Below are 18,593 nucleotides of genomic sequence, written 5' to 3' on the forward strand. Positions count from 1 at the left end.
CTTTAAAAGGGATGTATGTTGACAAAAAAATGTACAAGTGGGGAGATTAATTATAATGGTGAAGCTAATCCTAGTAACAGCTTTATGGAGTATTGTGGAGTAACAGTATTAATGACAGCAGCATATCCGAGACAGTTGAGCATTGTTTACGAAAGTTGGAAGACTAGTTCGGACTCTTGTTGAGAACGACATCTAACAGGTCAAATACTATAATCCATCATTATTAACAATCTATTCATCTGTAAACAATGATCATAACTTGGGGAAAACTTTTTTTTTACCGTAATATTGTTTGGGAGTGTTTTCAAATGAACTTGTCAATCATTATTTTATAACTGCCATCGTCAGCAAGTGCCTTCCAAAAGTATTCACCCCCTTGACTTTTTGTACTTTGTGTTCCAGCCTGAATTTAAAAATGGATTCAATTGAGATTGTCACTGGCTTGCACAATACCGCACAATGTCAAAGTGGATTTTCTCTCTTTTTTAAAACTTTATACTAATTAATTCAATGGAAAGCTGAAACGTCTTGAATCAAAGTATTCAACCCCTTTGTTATGGCAAGCCTAAATAAATTCTGGAGTAAACATTTTTGCTTAAGTCACAATATAAATTGTATAGACTCACTGTGTGCATTAATAGTGCTTAACATGATTTGAATAACTACCTCATTCATGTACCCCACATACAGATAAAAGGTTCCCAAGCCGAGCAGTGAATTTCAAAACAGATTCACCACAAAGACCAGGGAGGTTTTCAAATGCCAAGCAAAGGGTATCTATCGGTAGGTGGGTAAAATTAAAATCAAAAGCAGACATTGAATATCCCTTTGAGCGTGTTGAAGTTATAATACTTTGGATGGTGTATCAATACACCGAGTCACTACAAAGATACAGGCATCCTTCCTTACTCAGTTGCCGGAGAGGAAACCGTTCAGGGATTTCATGAGGCCAATAAAACATTTGAGTTTAATGGTTGTGATAGAAAACTGATGATTGATCAACATTGTTACTCCATAATACTAACCTAAATGACAGCGTGAACAGGAAGCCTGTAAAGCATTTTTTTTTTATGTGGCAAAGAAATCAACTTTATGTCCTGAATACAAAGCATTATGTTTGGGGCAAATCCAACACAACACGTCAATGACTACCCCTCGTCATATTTTCAAGCATGGTGGTGGTGGTGGTGGCTGCATCATGTTATGGGTATGCTAGTCGTCGGCAAGGGCTAGGCAGTTTAGGATAAAAAAGAAACAGAATAGAGCTTAGCACATGAAAACACCTAAAGGAAAATCTGGTTCAGCCTGCTTTCCAAGACACTGGGAGACAAATGTACCGTTCAGCAAGACAATAACCTAAAACACAGGTCAAATATACACAGGAGTTGCTTACCAAGAAGACATTGAAAGTTCCTGAATGGCCTAGTTAAGAGTTGACTTACAAATCGGTTTGAAAATCTATGGCAAGACTTGAAAATGGCTGTCTAGCAATGATCAACAACCAAATTGACAGAGCTTGAAGAATTATAGATTGCACACCTGGATTGTATTATATTTGTGCAAAGCTGAGACTTACCCAGAAAGACTCAGTTGTAATGGTTTCCAAAGGTGATTCTAACATATTGACTCAAGGGTTGAATACTTATGTATGATATGCATTTCATTTTCAAACGTGATTTCACTTTGTTATTATGGGGTATTGTGGGTAGATCTGTGAGAATCTATTTAATCCATTTTGAATTCAGGCTGTAACAAGGGGTATGAATACTTTCAAAGCGGATGTGAAATCCTACTTACCAAATGAGTGGGATAAAAATGTGTCCAGTTTCCACCGAACAGCCCCCTTCACCACCAGACAGAAAGAGGCAACAATGGCACACCACAGCATTCAACATTCATTACATTTGTATGCAACGAAATGGTGTCACAAATCTTGAGCAAGTACTTTAGAATAACTCTACAATACATACAAATCTTGGAAAACACCCAAAATGCATGATTTCAGATTCAATAACTAGTTACTACTAAAACGGTACATCCGGTGCAAGATACAGCCACACTATGGTAAGGGAATGGGTACTTACAGATATAACTGACCTGTTTCGCAAGAAATCTGTGTTTTAGGCTGAAAAGCAGATAAGGACATTACCATCAAAATAGACATGGGCTTAAAAAAAAAAAAAGTATAAAAGTAATGGTTTTTCGATTTTAATATGCTATGCAGTGTTTCCCCTAGTATTTTTTTCCAACAGCGGTGGCAAAGTTAGCGTGTGGGGGTAGTGGGCATGGCAAATGGCACATTTTAGAGGCCCTCCTCTCAGCCAGAGAAACTGTAGCTGTTCTAAAGCAAGTTTACTGCAATTCTACACATTTTGCCATTAATATTTTACAGTTTTAAAGCTATTTCCTGCAATTCTACACATTTTGCCATTAATATTTTACAGTTTTAAAGCTATTTCCTGCAATTCTACACATTTTGCCATGGCTTATGCATTGTTCTTAATTTTTCTAAACGACTCAAACAAAATCAAACGGGGACCTATGTCATGACATTTTGGAATTTTAGATACTGTCTAGTTATTTTTAGTTCAAAAACATATTGCTCCATTATTGTTTCTATATTCCTGGTTTTAGTCATTTAAATATATATTTTTGCAGTGGTGGCCACGGTTTAGCAGCGGCGTTGTGCTGCTGCTAAATGCATATAGGGGAAACACTGATGCACCATAGTGAACGAACACCAAATAAGGACCTCTGACTTGAAAAGCTAGACAACCGGAGGACATGAGTAGGTGGTTTAGGAAAAATACACCTGACATCAAGTAAACTGTATATTTATCATCAACTACTCACACACACAAACACACACACAGCATAGAGCACTTGCATGCAAATGTTAGTGAACCTAAGGTGAGGAAGGTAAACTAATTCAGGGTGCAGGTATTAAATGACTGGATTACTTTTAAAGAAGGTCTAGGCTATAAACTTATCTGCATCAATACAATTTGTATATTAAAACATGTTTTTAAAAAATACCAGAGACCTAAAAAGTTGATATCCTATTATTTGAGCAATATTTCATAAATACAACATTTATGTACAAACCTTCATGATGAAGGTACTAACCTTTCATGGTACAAACCTTCATGAAGCCTCATCCCCATCCACGGGTCAGGAAGAAAACAGTGTTGGATTTTAAGTGAGTTTTATTACAACATAGATTGTTTAAAACAGTACAGAGAATAAATCCACACAAGTTACCCTTTTGATCATGGAATAAACCTGAAATAAGAATGAAGCTAGAGACTGATAGATAATAATCCATAGATCTGGTGGTAAACTCCTAAACAGTTGGAATCATCATCATAAAGGAGGACCCTCACCAACCATATGGTTGGGGACAGGGCGTCCAACAACACACAAAGTGTGCTGTGAGGGCCTCATCACCGACTTACTCTACACAACAGAAAATCATATATTTACAGGAAACTTGCCTTTTGTAAGGGGGGGGTGGGGGGGGGGCGGTACGATCATGTTACTCCAGCAGCGAGCAGTCAAAATAATATGAACCATATTTAACACACTTCACTTCTACAAACCTGAGTGAAACATGAGAAGAAAAACACCATACATGTATCAAATCTGCACAACGACAAAGTTGTCATTGTGTGTTTTGTTGTTTCTATGTTTTTCCCCCATTAAAGATGTCATGTTAAATGTCCATGTGCTGCGTATATATATATTTTTTCATCAATACTTTTCTTCACCATCACTGGTTGGTCTTACTGCTCATTGGCTTGGGCTAGTTTTAAAAAGCACAAGGTGAGAAAAGGTTTAACCACCAAACCTAGTGAGGGGCCAGGTCGTTGCGACTTCTTCAGTATCGTCCCGCAGGAGACATGACGGGGGGCCTCATGCCCATGGGAGGCCCTCCTTGGTATCCCATCGGAGGGCCCTGCCCATACGGAGGCATCCCGCCCTGCATGTAGCCAGGCATGCCCTGGGGGGGACCACCATACTGACCTGGAGGGAGGAGGAAGTATATTGAAACATCACAGTCACAATGCAAGCAAATGCAAAAAAAACATGTTTTGACTGGTATGATACTTGGGTCTTTCATGCCACCAAAGGCTACAAGTTTCTGGTCTAGTAATGCCATAATGTCTCCTACCGTGCATGGGGTGCCTCATGCCAGGCTGCTGCGGGGGCATGCCCTGCTGTGGGGGCATCATGCCGCCCACGGCCGCCACAGGAGGGGCAGACATGTGGACCTGCCCCTGCCTGGGCACGTTACGCTGGTACCGGGGCAACTGAGCCCGTCGCTCCTCCTGTTACCGGGCAGACAAACACAGAGAGGATTCTTAGACAGGACGCAACACTAGCCTATCCCTTTCAGTGCAACGGCAAATCACACAACTAACTCAATTATAATAGATTTAACTAATTTGCTTTAAACTAATATTACAAGTATCAAAACAGATAAATGTACTTTATCTCATTCATTACTTACTGTTTAAGGGCAAAACGCAAAGCAGGAGCAACTTACCAGTGAGATATCCTCATCAGGGTGGATCAACTTACTGGTTGCACTCATGGTGGTGAGGGTGGCTGGCTTACTGGTCACTGTGGCGGGGGGCTTGGCCACAGTGTTACTAGGGGGGTTGGAGGAGGAGGCAGAGGACTGGGTGTAGGCGGGGAATGTTGCTTTGGGAGGGTCAGAGGAGGTGGAGGGCGCGTTGTGGGGCACAGCTCCAGAGGCACTCTGCTGGGCCTGGGAGACAGGAAGGAAGAGGCACCGTCAGATGGGTGAGCGACTCCTAATCACACACAGATTACAATGCTCTCCTCTCATAGGAATCAGTTATTTAGACATTTGACCTATTGATTCCTTAGAAGTGCGTTCTAAACAGAATTTGTCCCATGATTTTTGATCACAACAAGATTGGTTGATTCCTCAGATTTTTATAAGCAGAGTGCACTGTACATCTAACACTGAACCAATTAGCACTTTAAATGACTGGAAAATATCAGGATTCCACAGGTGGTTATATTCATATAAAATTGCAGTTTGAAAAAAGTGATTGAAACGTCAGTTCAGCTGAAACACGCAAGATAAACTTGTCATATCACATATTGCTGATGAACATTGCATTGTGCGAAATACCATCTGAGGAAATCATGCTAACAAGTCAGGGGAAGGGAAAATGACTCAAATGCAAGCTGTGCCTAAACAAAACACATATTTAAATCACCAATCCAGTGCTAAGAATACTAAGGCAGGCCACACACAGGCATGCAGCAAGTCCTCCTAAGGGAAAGCCGACCGGCAGCTCATCCTTTTGGTGGAGCGATTCATAAAAATGCATAAGGAATGACAAAAAGCCTGCTGAATATGTTAACTTATGTGTATGTCAGAATACAGACATTTTGTAGCATTCCCAACCAAATCAAGCGGATATGCTGCATGCCACAAGCGTCTATGGGACATGGGAGTGAAAGAGTCCTGCCTACTTGTGGAGTGTTAGAGAACAGAGGCTTAGAGGCAGCAGACTGAGAGTCTGCAGTGCTACTGGGAGAGGCTGTGATGGTGTTTGGAACATGAGAGCCCATCTGCAGCATAAAGAAGAGAGGCAGAGTGTGAACAACAATAGCAGAACCTAGAGTGAATACCAGCAGCTCTAGAGAAGAAATCGAGAAGAGGGCAGTTTGATAATGAGCTATAGTTGACTATTGTTCCGTACTATGGATGCATTACCGATACAACTTTGCTATTGCGGCGCCATATTAGGCTTGGACGGTATACCATATACCGGGGTATTTGGAAATAGCCACAGGATGGTTTTTCAATATCATTGAAATTATTTATTTGGAGATTGCATAAATGTGAATATTTGTTGCTACATTCCAAGTAAATATCTACAGGCAACTTGTGCAATATATTAAGAGACAATGATTGAGTATTTAATTTCACTTGTCAGAATTTTTTTATTATGAAGCTTACCGCTAGTACCCAGTCACATGGTGTTTGTTTGCAAGCACACAATAATGGGATCAGAGCCTTGTGAGTCACTCATTGTTGTGCAGCACACGCCAGGTGATCAGGTTACAGTATGGAATTCACAACTAAATGTTCACCAGCTAGATGTTTTATAACTTAAGTAAACTTTTAAGTAAAATGTGCTAAATGCTCTGTAGCTGTACATTTGGTTTGCTAATTTAGTAGCTAGTTAGCTATCTAACTAGGTGGTTAGCTTCTTACAAAATTAATTATACTGCCGGTAACAGCAGAAAACCCCCTCCTGGATCAAGAGCCTTGCCGTCTAATAATTGTGTTGTGCATGCAGCAAACTGTAGCATATCTAAGTTACTTTTATAACTTTGTGAACTGGGATGTCTCTCCTGAAAACAGTTTAGGTCAGAGGCTGTCTAAATGTTCACGATGTAAAATCCCATAGAACGCTAAAAAGTACATGTACTTGTTAGCATTGCTAACCTTTGAATTACAAAAGCTCAGCTGGGGTTTGAAAATAGTGCCCCTTGTGTTCAGTGCAGGTATTACCAAATATACCGATATGGCACATGTTCGGTATGACAATCTGGATACCGCCCAAGCCTACTCCCCATCATTAATGATGATGATACTCTGATAGTATGCATGTGCCTGAGATGAGCGCACCAGTATAACCATCTTACTACAGAGGAAATCCTCTTGGTGAATTATTCAATGGACACCATTTAAAATGAAGAAGGTAAACCAATGAGACAGGTATGACAAGCTACAGCTCCATCCCACCTCGCCTCTAGGCAAGGTGACCCACCTGTACTGCGCTGGGGAACAGGGGCTTGCTGACGGCAGCAGGAGCTGCTGCGGCGGGCCTGGGCATCCCTCCTGGGGTGGGGGCCTGGGCCATGTGGGGAATACCAGGACGGTGACCCATGTGAGGTGGCATTCCTATAGACAAGACATCAGGTCTCAATATCAAATCACAGTTCTTTCTCAAGGAGTTAGGGGAGCAGATGGTTTCTAGGTCATGATAGAATGTAGTGAACATGATTTTGTGCTACTAGAGCCAGGACGATAAACCGAAAATGATCGACCACTTATCGTGGGCATTTTGCTGATATCGTTCATTACAATAAATAACCTATAGGGCCCTACTAGAGAAATGTGATGTTTCAGCAAACTTATTTTGTTTCATATAGGTGATTGATAACCGAACAATCGATAGCGACAACATTCAAAGTAGTAGTATTTTTTACAGGTAATATTAAAACAGCGGTGGTGCACATTCATGTTTCAAGCTTATCATTAAATAGTTTTGTCCATGTCACCCAGCTCTATGCACCATTCTATTCTTGTGAAATTGTCAACTCGCTCACTCACAAGCCTCATATAGGAGAAAATTCCTAGATCAGAGGGGAGAGGGCCGCGGTGCTGTATCCCCTGTCAATGCCAGACCACCCCACCGAGTACAGAGTGACTGGAGTAAGGGAGGGGAAGAGGAGTACCTCCTAGGACAGTGCTTACCTGGCGGCATACCGGGCATCCCTTGCATCATTGGAGGCATCATCCCTCCCATCCCGTGCATCATGCTGTATGGAGATCAAACCAACAGGTGTGAGTTACAATCGGAATGATCAAATCTAACTGTCTGAAGCTTTAATAATAAGTCAGATTCTGCAACGATGGACCAGTTCTGGGCGACATTTAACTCCTGCAAAGAGTGAGCAAACGCATTGAGAGATGAAAATGTCGCCCACTGAGTAGTACGAGTTAGTACTCACCCTGGTGGCATTCCGTGCATACCAGGGGGCATCCCATGCATCATGGGCGGGACACCGTGACCTGGCATCATAGGGGGCATTCCTGCATTGGGGAGAAAAGGGAAAGAACTAGATTTTAAACACACCAGGTATAGCTTATCATCCATTATATGGTGATGAAGGGAATGTATTTTTTCCAGTTTGTGGTTTGTTCAGAATGGGCATGATTCATTCACAATTCAGAGCAGTTGAACATTTTTGCCAATCATCATTACTTGATGCAAATGTCTTACTGGCAGAACAGAGCAATCGTATGGCCATCCAGCCCATGTTCTACCTGAGTAAGCTCCTGGTGGCATGCCTGGAGCCCTGGCCCCGGGGGGGATGCCTGGCTGGGCCATGGGAGGGACGTAGCTAGCCTGGGGCTGGGCAACAGGCATCTGCTGCTGAACGAACGAAGGGCCTGGAGCATCATCATCATCGTCATCCTCGTCAGAGTCGTCCTGATTCTGCTTCTTCTTCTGGCTCTCTGAACACAAGGGGGTATTTTAGCCACACAATATTTGTTTAACATGATTTGTTCTGGCTGTAGATTTCTATGGTCTAAACCCCCCCCCCCCATTTACAGATGCAGGAAATGTTAACACTAACTAACCCTGCTTTTGTTCCAATGTCCGTCTCCTCTCCTGCATATCCTTCTCTGGAATTCCTTCCATGCCATAGATTTCCAACTCTATGTCTACCCTTCCAGGTATAGCGTTGGGGACCCCGTCGATGGTCTCTTTGTGAACCTGAAACACACACAACCCACACCATCAATGATTCATATCACAAATAAAAGGTATGACAACACAGATGAATGAATAACCAACATGTTGTTAATGTGAATACCAACCTGCATACAGTGAATTGCCAGCCCTGGACCAGTGTACAACTTCTTGTGACATATATGGCACTTAAAATGTTTGGCCTTTTGATGTTGGATGAGGATCTTTTCATCATCGAAATCTCGATTACAATACCTTCAAGTTGTGAACTAAGGAAATGTCAGAGTATAAACTAACGTCAGCAAGCTAGCTAGTTGGTTTCAGTGAATTCAATCGATGGTGCTCCCTGCTATTAACGTTACTCCTTTATTTGAACGTAAGGTAGAGTTACTCTTTGAACACAACTTCTGACCACCATCTATGGACAGACAAAGTATGCCGAGTAAACGTCAAACTGGGTAGTTGTAGATAGCTACATAATGAATACAATAAGTTACTTTGCTAACTAATAAACCCGCTGGCTAGTTAGCGAACATACCTAGATTTCCGATATAAATGTTCGACAATATACACCATTTAGGTTAACTTTGTTGAGATAAAACTAAAAGAGAATGTTGTAAACTTAAATTGCCACAACAATATTACAAACATACGACAAAGTATCAAAAGTGCGAACGGGTCTGGTGAGGCCTACAGTATCTTAGTAGCTACCTTGCTAAGCACTCGAGCCCTCACTTTCCTTTCATGATTTGCGTTTGGTCTATTCCCCAAACCAAAGGATACCAGCACCATGGCTTCATCTGCTTCTTCTTCTTTCGCCCCATCTTTCAGATAGTACTTGGAAAGCTAACGTAGAATAACAAACACTGAAATTCGTTCTTATTATGTCATAAACATTAGCGACATGCTGTGTGACAACGCCGAAAATGGCGCTTCTTCAATTGGAGGAAATGGATTATGATTTGCACCCACAATGCTGTGCTGATGGAACACGTGCACTAAACAAAAGTGATTTAAATACGTCTTTCCAGCATTTTGACGAAGTTGTACATTTTGGGGGATTTGATCCGATATAATCGGAATTTAATAATCACACCACATTTTCATATTATTTTATGTTTTTCTGCTCATTTCGCGTCATTTCAATGTATTCTGTGCTGGTGTAATAACTGTAATGTCCACATGGGCGCGACATTGCACCATACTATTGTGTGGTGATGAAGGCGTCAATGCTGAAATCAATTCAAATGTAGATCTATGTAGTCATTGACTGAGACCTGCTGACTGATATCGTGACTTGAATAAATACGAACATATTGAGTTGCGGACCTATCCCTCCTTATAATAGAACAACAGCAACAATTAAGCAATAAGACATGGGGGGGGTGGTATATGGCCAATATACCAGCGCTAAGGACTTTTCTTACGCGGAGTGCCTGATACAGCCGATTAGGCGTGGTATGTTGGCCATATAGCACAACCCCCCCGATGTGCCTTATTGCTATTATAAACTGGTTACTAGCGTAATTAGATAAGTAAAAATACATGTTTTGTCATACCCGTGGTATACAGTCTGATATACCACGGCTATCAGACAATCAGCATTCAGGCTCGAATCACCCAGTTTATAATACTGAACAGCACCAACTTGCAATGCATGCCATGCATTATGATATGAATGTTCAATTTCATTTGATTAAATACAATGTTCTATAAAAATGTATTAGATCAGTACATAGACTCAATAGGGCCTATATTGTGAGTCCCCCAGCCCAGTGCCTTGCATATAAGCCAGACTAATTTGAATAACTGAAAATAACTATACCCAAAGCTGTGCTCAGCAGTCTGAGCAGAAAGGAAACAATAAATCTACTTCAGGCAATGTCCATCTTCACCCTCCCTCCCTTCTCTTTCTCTCCCTCCCTCCCCCTCCCTCCTCCCTCCCTCCCTTTCTCTTTCTCTCCCCTCCCTCCCATTCTCTCTCCTAGGTAAATTATTAATTTGGAAAATGGGATATTCATGCAAGTGAGTAAACACAACAGAAGCCAATTTCAGGGCTTCTAATGAATGTTAAATTGTATAAATTGGGAGCTGCTGTTGATTCCCATAGGCAGTGACTAGACTGAAGAGAGACCACAGTGGCAGGCCTCCCTTCTCTGAATGAATTAGGGCCGACTCTTGTACTCAAGCATTTCTTTTATTTGTATATATTTTATTTTACTTTTATTTATTTATTTACAATAAACAAAAACACACATTAACGAAAACAATAGACAACTTTCTACATACATTTCCACAAATATGAATGATATCCCACTTGCTTAGACCCACATGTTCCCACCATATCCACACCCAATGTTGTTTCTAATGCTTGTAAGACTTCAAATAGTTTTATGTTGTTTCTGTCTGTAGCCAGATTTTAAAATATATATTTAAATAATAAGGCATGTCATTTCGTTCATTATGTTCCAACACTCCCTCCGTCAATATCAGTCATTTTTAAGTCTTGGTTCCAATAGTTTCTATATGTTTTTAATAGATTGTCAGTTGAATAGGCTTTCTGCAAGGTTTTATACATCTGGCCTATCCAATGGCGACCCATCATTTTCAGCTAATGTTATTTTTGCATTAATACGTGTCACATATTAGTTTGCAAACAATGTAAATAAAATGAAATAAATAATTGAGTTAATAAAGCCACATACAAGGCTTTTTTTGCTTTCTTGAGTAAGGCAGCTCCAAAATGCAGGTGTTTCAGCCTAACTCAGTACTTTCTGTGGTGGTGGGGCAGCCAGCGGAAAATACAGAGCGTAAGAGTTTGTAATGTTCTCTAGTTGCGCAGTGATTGGCTCAGTGTTCTGTCACTCATGGGGAGCTCGAAAACTCAAGCCCCTTGGGGTGCTGCCATAGAGTTACATTAGAAGTGCCTATCCAAGAAGACTCAAGGTCTTTGGCCACAGATCAAATGACCTCAAATCCCGTTATGCACAGCTGTGAGCTACAATTTCAATGAAGTCCTCTTTTTTTCATTTTTTTTTTTACCTCTATTATTAAAACAAAACACCACCAACTCATGTCGGGAAAAGGGCATTCAGCCTCGGGGGATGCCCTGCTGACCACACCCTTCTTCCTTGTTCCTGGCCTACCCTGCCTCTTCCACTAATCCAATTGTTTCTTATGTTTGTTTCTTATGGACAGAAAAGAGCAGAGGCTCTGAGCTGTCCGATCAGGTCCATTGTCTACTTGTTATATCTACAGTAGCTTTGATTGGACTGATCATGTCAACATCATACTTTCGTCATCTTAGCTAGCAGTCATCATCATGAATCAAGATGACAATCTACTGGCAAATCCTTTTTAATCCTTGTTATATATGAAGAGAAATTATAGATAAAACGTATCGGTGCACATCGGCCATTGGACCTAAACATTACACAACAAGTTGGAAATCGCAAATTCAGCAATGAGTGGTTTGGAAGGAATCAGTGGCTAACTGCAAGCATTGCAAAGCAATCACTAGCCTGCTATTCAGTGGTGGCTGTGTTGTCCCAAGTCTGGGTTTAAGGATCTTTTTTTCCAAGTTTAAAATGATAAACATTCAACATTGGCCATGCTGTCAATCCAGCATAATTTCTGTCGCGCTCAAAACAACTGTTAACTCGTAATTGGGAAATCTCACAAGTGAGTTCAAGTCAACTGGGAAAACAGGAAAAAACGAGCTCCGACTGGGAATATACTTTTTGAACGGTCATCCAACTCGGAATTGTAAATCGGGAACTCTGGCCTTTTTCTAGAGCTACGACCTGAAGATCACTGACGTCATCATCATTCAACCATTCAACCTTGTATTGAAAGCACCATAAATCCAGAGAATGCCAGACTTTGATGACTAACTTTGATGACAAAATCAGCCCACAAAGGACCGCCGCGCCACCTTCCTGTTCAAGTGAGCACAGCACAACAAGGTGTGTCCAAAAAATGTCTTGTATGCTGCTGCATAAATTATGTAATATTCCAGGGAGATATGTATACTGTAGCTAAGAAAGTAATACTAAGTGTATGTTGTGTAATAAGCTGTTAGTAGCCCATGTGCCGCACCCTAATAATTTGGTCTATTTTTCCCTCAATTAATTTCACCTAACGTTACTGTTTTGACTTGGTGTACAGGGAGAACATTGTAAGAACGGCCCATGTTCTGAATTCTATCGCTGTATATTTCAAAAGTGCTGAACAAATAGTTATATTGACTACGTCTGCCCTAGCTCGCTCATTAATGTCTTAATCGACATTACGGATTGCCTCTTATCCGCTTGTCGTCCCCTTATGCCATAGTTTCTACATCTCAATTGTCAGTAGAAACCACATTTGTTTAAGCAAGTCAGCTCTATCAGCTATGTTTTTTTAAAGACAGTAAATAAGGGTGAATTAACGGTTTGGATGCCAGACAAGGCTCCGCTGATAGCCAGGTGTAGCAGTGGTAAAGTGTTGGGACTGCTGTTGGGACTTTGCTTTTGGGACAGTTTTACAGTGCATTCGGAAAGTATTCAGACCCTTTGACTTTTTCCACATGTTGTTACGTTACAGCCTTACTCTAAAATTAATAAAATTATTTTTTCCCCTCATCAATCTACACACAATTCCCCATAACGACAAAGTGAATAACGTTTTTTATAAATTGTTGCAAATGTATTAAAAAATATAAACTGAAATTCCTTATTTACATAAGTATTCAGACTCTTTGCTATGAGACTCAAAATTGAGCTTAGGTCAATCATGTTTCCATTGATCATCCTTGAGATGTTTCTATAAATTGATTGGAGTCCACCTGTGGTAAATTCAATTGATTGGACATGATTTGGAGAAGCACAAACCTGTCTAAGGTCCCACAGTTCACAGTGCATGTCAGAGCAAAAGCCAAGAACACAGTGGCCTCCACCATTCTTAAATGGAAGAAGTTTGGAACCACCAAGACTCTTCCTAGAGCTGGCCACCTGGCCAAGCTTAGCAATCGGGGGAGAAGGGCCTTGGTCAGGAAGGTGATAAAGAACCCAATGGTCACTCTGACAGAGCTCCAGAGTTCCTCTGTAGAGATGGGAGAATCTTCCAGAAGGACAACCATCTCTGCAGCACTCCACCAATCAGGCCTTTATGGTAGAGTGGCCAGACAGAAGCCACTCCTCAGTAAATTACACATGACAGCCCGCTTGGAGTTTGCAAAAAGGCACCTAAAGACTCTCAGACCATGAGAAACCAGATTCTCTGGTGTGATGAAACCAAGATTGAACTCTTTGGCCTGAATGCCAAGCGTCACATCTGGAAGAAACCTGGCACCATCCCTACTGTGAAGCATGGTAGTGGCAGCATCATGCTGTGGGGATGTTTTTCAGTGGCAGGGGCTGGGAGATTAGTCAGGTTCACCTTCCAACAGGACAACGACCCTAAGCAACCAGCCAAGACAACGCAGGAGTGGCTTTGGGACAAGTCTCTGAATGTCCTTGAGTGGCCTAGCCAGAGACCGGACTTGAACTCGATCGAACATCTCTGGAGAGACCTGAAAATAGCTGTGCAGTGATGCTCCTCATCCAACTTGACAGAGCTTGAGAGGATCTGCAGAGAAGAATAGGAGAAACTCCCCAAATACAGGTGCGCCAAGCTTGAATACTTCCCGAATGCACTGTATGTAGGCCCTAAATCAAATCAAATCAAATCAAATTTATTTATATAGCCCTTCGTACATCAGCTGATATCTCAAAGTGCTGTACAGAAACCCAGCCTAAAACCCCAAACAGCAAACAATGCAGGTGTAAAAGCACGGTGGCTAGGAAAAACTCCCTAGAAAGGCCAAAACCTAGGAAGAAACCTAGAGAGGAACCAGGCTATGTGGGGTGGCCAGTCCTCTTCTGGCTGTGCCGGGTAGAGATTATAACAGAACATGACCAAGATGTTCAAATGTTCATAAATGACCAGCATGGTCGAATAATAATAAGGCAGAACAGTTGAAACTGGAGCAGCAGCACAGTCAGGTGGACTGGGGACAGCAAGGAGTCATCATGTCAGGTAGTCCTGGGGCACGGTCCTAGGGCTCAGGTCCTCCGAGAGAGAGAAAGAAAGAGAGAATTAGAGAGAGCATATGTGGGGTGGCCAGTCCTCTTCTGGCTGTGCCGGGTGGAGATTATAACAGAACGTGGCCAAGATGTTCAAATGTTCATAAATGACCAGCATGGTTGAATAATAACAGTTTGTGGGCACCATTTGTCACCTTTATAGTGCAATTAATGTATTGGTTAGGGTTGTGTAGAGGCTTTGCTGGCATGTATCCCCCCCCCCCCTAAAAAATGTTTTGCCCCACCAAGATTGACATTCTAAAATTGCTACTGGACCTATCTATCATATGAGTATCTGTTTCTGACTCAAGTAGAATTCCCTCAACGTTGCTCTGATGTCCAAAAGCTCTTAGGTCAACATTTTGTTGCATATATTTGAAAAAGCCTACAATGTTCTGTCCAAAATGACTTTCTAATTCTGCCATGAAAAAGTTGCACTTTCTATTAGCATGTCATTTACGATTTCTATGTCTCCAGTTTTCCATGTGAGCCAATTTATCGGTCAATTCTGAAAAGCTGTCCACGGATTGGTCCATAAGGGTGTGTTTTCAGGAAGTGATAGTGGTTCTTGTAGAATGCGATTCATTTTCTTCCATGTTGTTATAGTGTTCTTAACTGTGACGTTGTTCACGTTTTTAGCGTCATCCTTTGAAAACAGACATGTGAAAAGATTCTGGGGATAAACATTTAGTGCATTTAACAATATGTCGCAGGTAAAAGCCTCGGGTGGCGAGTTGATACAATTCCAAATCTGGAAGTTCAAATCAAATCAAATGTTACTGGCCACCTACACATGTTTAGCAGATGTTAATGCGAATGCAGCGAAATGCTTGTGCTTCTAGTTCCGACAGTAATATCTAACAAGTAATGTAACAAAATTACAACGACTACCTTATACACATAAATGTAAAGGGACAAATAAGAATATGTACATATAATTATATGGATGAGCAATGGCCTTGCGGCATAGGCAAGAGTCAGTGCATGGTATAGAATACAGTATATACATAAGAGATGAGTAATGTAGGATATGTAAACATGATTAAAGTGGCGTTATTTAAAGTAACTAGTGATACCTTTATTAAATACATTTATTACATTTCTTAAAGTGGCCAGAGATTTGAGTCTGTATTTTGGCAGCAGCCACTCTATGTTTTGTATTGGCTGTTTAACAGGCGGCTGGCCTTGAGATAGGAGCTGTTTTTCAGTCTCTCGATCCCAGCTTTAATGCACCTGTACTGACCTCGCCTTCTGGATGATGGCGGGGTGAACAGGCAGAGGCTCAGTTGGTTGTTGTCCTTGATGATCTTTTTGGCATTCCTGTGGTGTAGGTGTCCTGGAGGGAAGGAAGTTTGCCCCGGTGATGTGTTGTGCAGACCGCACTATCCTCTGGAGAGTCTTGCGGTTGTGGGTGGAGCAGTTGCCTACCAGGTGGTGATACAGCCCAAGAGGATGCTCTCGATTGTGCATCTGTAAAAGTTTGTGAGTGTTTTAGGTGACAAGCCAAATTTCTTCAGCCTTCTGAGGTTGAAAAGGCACTGTTGCGCCTTCTTCACCATGCTGTCTGTGTGGGTGGACCATTTCAGTTTGTCCGTGATGTGTACACCGAGGAACTTAAAACTTTCCACCTTCTCCACTACTGTCCCGTCAATGACGTTGAGTGAGAGGTTATTCTCCTGACACCACACTCCGAGGGACCTCACCTCCTCCCTGGAGAGGGCTGAGAATGCACCCTTGTGGGGCCCCAGTGTTGATGATCAGCGGGTGGAGATGTTGTTTCCTATCCTCACCACCTGGGGGGCGGCACGTCAGAAAGTCCAGGACCCAATTGCACAGGGCGCGGTCGAGTCTGGAGGGTACTGTGGTGTTAAATGCTGAGCTGTAGTCGATGAACAGCATTCTTACATAGGTATTCCTCTTGTCCAGATGGGATAGGGCAGTGTGCAGTGTGATGGCGATTGCATAGTCTGTGGACCTATTGGGGCGGTAAGCAAATTGGAGTGGGTCTAGGGTATCAGGTAGGGTGGAGGTGATATGATCCTTGACTCATCTCTCAAAGCACTTCATAATGACATAAGTGTGTGCTACGGGGCGATAGTCATTTAGTTCAGTTACCTTAGATTTTTTGGGAACAGGAACAATGGTGGCCATCTTGAAGCATGTGGGCACAGCAGACTGGGATATGGATTGATTGAACATGTCCGTAAACACACCAGCCAGCTGGTCTGCGCATGCCCTGAGGGCGCAGCATGGGATGCCGTTTGGGCCGGCAGCCTTGCGAGGGTTTACACGTTTAAATGTTTTACTCATGTTGGCCATGGTGAAGGAGAGCTCACAGGCTTTGGTAGCGGGCCGTATCAGTGGCACTGTATTGTCCTCAAAGCGAGCAAAGAAGTTGTTTAATTTGTCTGGGAGCAGGACGTTGATGTCCGCGATGGGGCTGGTTTTCTTTTTGTAATCCGTGATTGACAGTAGACCCTGCCACATACGTCTCACGTTTGAGCTGTTGAATTGCGACTCTACTTTGTCTCTAACCACCCTTAGACTTAGGGAAATATAAACCTTTCCTATTTATTCTGAGTTTTATTTGCCCATATAAAGTCTGTTATGGCCAAGTACACAAAGAATGTCTCCTGTGGGGTAATTAGTGTTACCGAAAACAAATAGAAAAACTTCGAGAGCCTTGCCATTCTAGAGGTTTATTCTACCTTTAACATTCATGGGGAGATTGATCATTTTAATTAGATCCGCTTTCAACTTGTTAAGTAATGAGATAAAGTTATCTTTATGTATTTTTTCTTTGTTTTAACCTACTACGCATCCTAAGTTTTTCATATGTTTTGTGGTCCACTTAACAGATTGCTGTAGATCATGAGTTGTTCTTTTTATTTTTCCTATTGCCATTATTTCAGTTAGAGTATTTCCCCAAAATATTTTTAACAAAGGAGACAAACTCAATATTATTCAGGTATATCAGGAGACCGTCTGCAAATAAGTTTAGTATATATTCATGTGTACATGTGAAGAAATTGTTACGTTTGGGTCCTGTCCAATTATTTCTGCAAGCGGATCATTGCAAACAGGAGGGGGGAAGAGAGGACATCCGTGTCTTGTGACCTTTTCTAAAGCAATTTCTTCAGATAATGTATTATTTGTGTATATTCTTGCTTTAGGGTATTTATATAATATTTATATAATATTTTTATGAAACGTATTATTTCAGTTGGAAAGTTGAATGTTTACAAAGTTTTGAATAGAAAACACCACTCAAGACGGTCGGTCGAAAGCCTTTTCCACTATTTGGAAAGTTAATCCGGTTTTGTGACTGAACCAGCTTTGGTCCAAGGAGGTCTTTTCGCACAACAGCCCTGACCACAGAGAAAGACTGGTGTGTGTGTCTGGACACTATGATGTTTGGAGCGAGGCAAAACACAATTGGGTTTGTTTAGATATCTTCACAACGCTGAGGCCTTTTCTCTATTGGTCCCTTGTTGTCTCCATGGTTTGCCTATGTGAGAGGCCTTAGTCTACTCTAGACAATCAGTTTGCTGAACAGTCATCTCAGCTAAAATGTGTTGCTAAAAAACGGTCTGGCTGCGGTAGTTGTGCAATAGGGTTATTGTATGTGTGTATGTGTTTTGTGTGTGTGGTGGTGGTGGGGGGGGGCAGTTAAACAAAAGGCATTGAATGATAATGGTCTTTCAAAACACATGTGCAGGTTGAATCATAAATAACACAAAGAGGTCAGAATACGTTTCATTATAAAAACAGTTGATTTTATTCCAGTATTCAGTATTTACATATCAAATCTACAAAATATGCATTGTTAAAATATTGTCAGTTACCACTGTTCCGTATCAGACCTTATAATATACAATCAACAAATGTTAAATTCACAGGATAATTTACACATCACATTGTAGACCAATTCAAGAATCAACAACCGGCTATTGTATGT

The 18,593-nt window shown here is 41.5% G+C and overlaps 1 protein-coding gene and 1 non-coding gene across 3 annotated transcripts; both read right to left on the bottom strand.

Annotated features, from left to right (window-relative positions):
• Positions 1–3,188: 3,188 nt before the first annotated feature.
• LOC115103719 (BUB3-interacting and GLEBS motif-containing protein ZNF207-like) lies at positions 3,189–9,490 on the bottom strand. Of its 2 annotated transcripts, XM_029624603.2 has the most exons (11): positions 9,315–9,490; positions 8,660–8,786; positions 8,420–8,555; positions 8,102–8,293; positions 7,786–7,867; positions 7,529–7,593; positions 6,819–6,952; positions 5,512–5,610; positions 4,547–4,771; positions 4,172–4,328; positions 3,189–4,023 (listed from the first exon to the last, which is right to left on the bottom strand). In XM_029624603.2, exons 1-11 carry the CDS (start codon positions 9,353–9,355, stop codon positions 3,878–3,880), a joined length of 1,404 nt encoding a protein of 467 aa, XP_029480463.1. In that variant the 5' UTR covers positions 9,356–9,490; the 3' UTR covers positions 3,189–3,877. The 2 variants fall into 2 exon arrangements, with proteins under 2 accessions (XP_029480463.1, XP_029480465.1); XM_029624605.2 differs by lacking the exon at positions 5,512–5,610 and having other exon boundaries at positions 9,315–9,489.
• On the bottom strand, positions 7,368–7,501 carry LOC115104452 (small nucleolar RNA SNORA49). The gene has a single exon (XR_003859755.1). It is a non-coding gene; the product is annotated as a small nucleolar RNA SNORA49 (small nucleolar RNA).
• Positions 9,491–18,593: the final 9,103 nt, after the last annotated feature.

Source organism: Oncorhynchus nerka, linkage group LG21 (assembly GCF_034236695.1).
Source record: "Oncorhynchus nerka isolate Pitt River linkage group LG21, Oner_Uvic_2.0, whole genome shotgun sequence".
Classification (NCBI taxonomy): Eukaryota; Metazoa; Chordata; class Actinopteri; order Salmoniformes; family Salmonidae; genus Oncorhynchus; species Oncorhynchus nerka.

What these genes read in the sequence shown, in the direction of transcription:
- LOC115103719 (XM_029624603.2), bottom strand. Translation starts at nt 9,355, where the DNA reads ATGGGGCGAAAGAAGAAGAAGCAGATGAAGCCATGGTGCTG. An exon ending in TGTTCCCCAGCGCAGTACAG is followed by an intron (nt 5,611 to 6,818) that starts GTGGGTCACCTT and finishes TTTATGCTGCAG; the next exon opens with ATGGGCTCTCATGTTCCAAA. An exon ending in TGTTCTCTAACACTCCACAA is followed by an intron (nt 4,772 to 5,511) that starts GTAGGCAGGACT and finishes CCTGTCTCCCAG; the next exon opens with GCCCAGCAGAGTGCCTCTGG.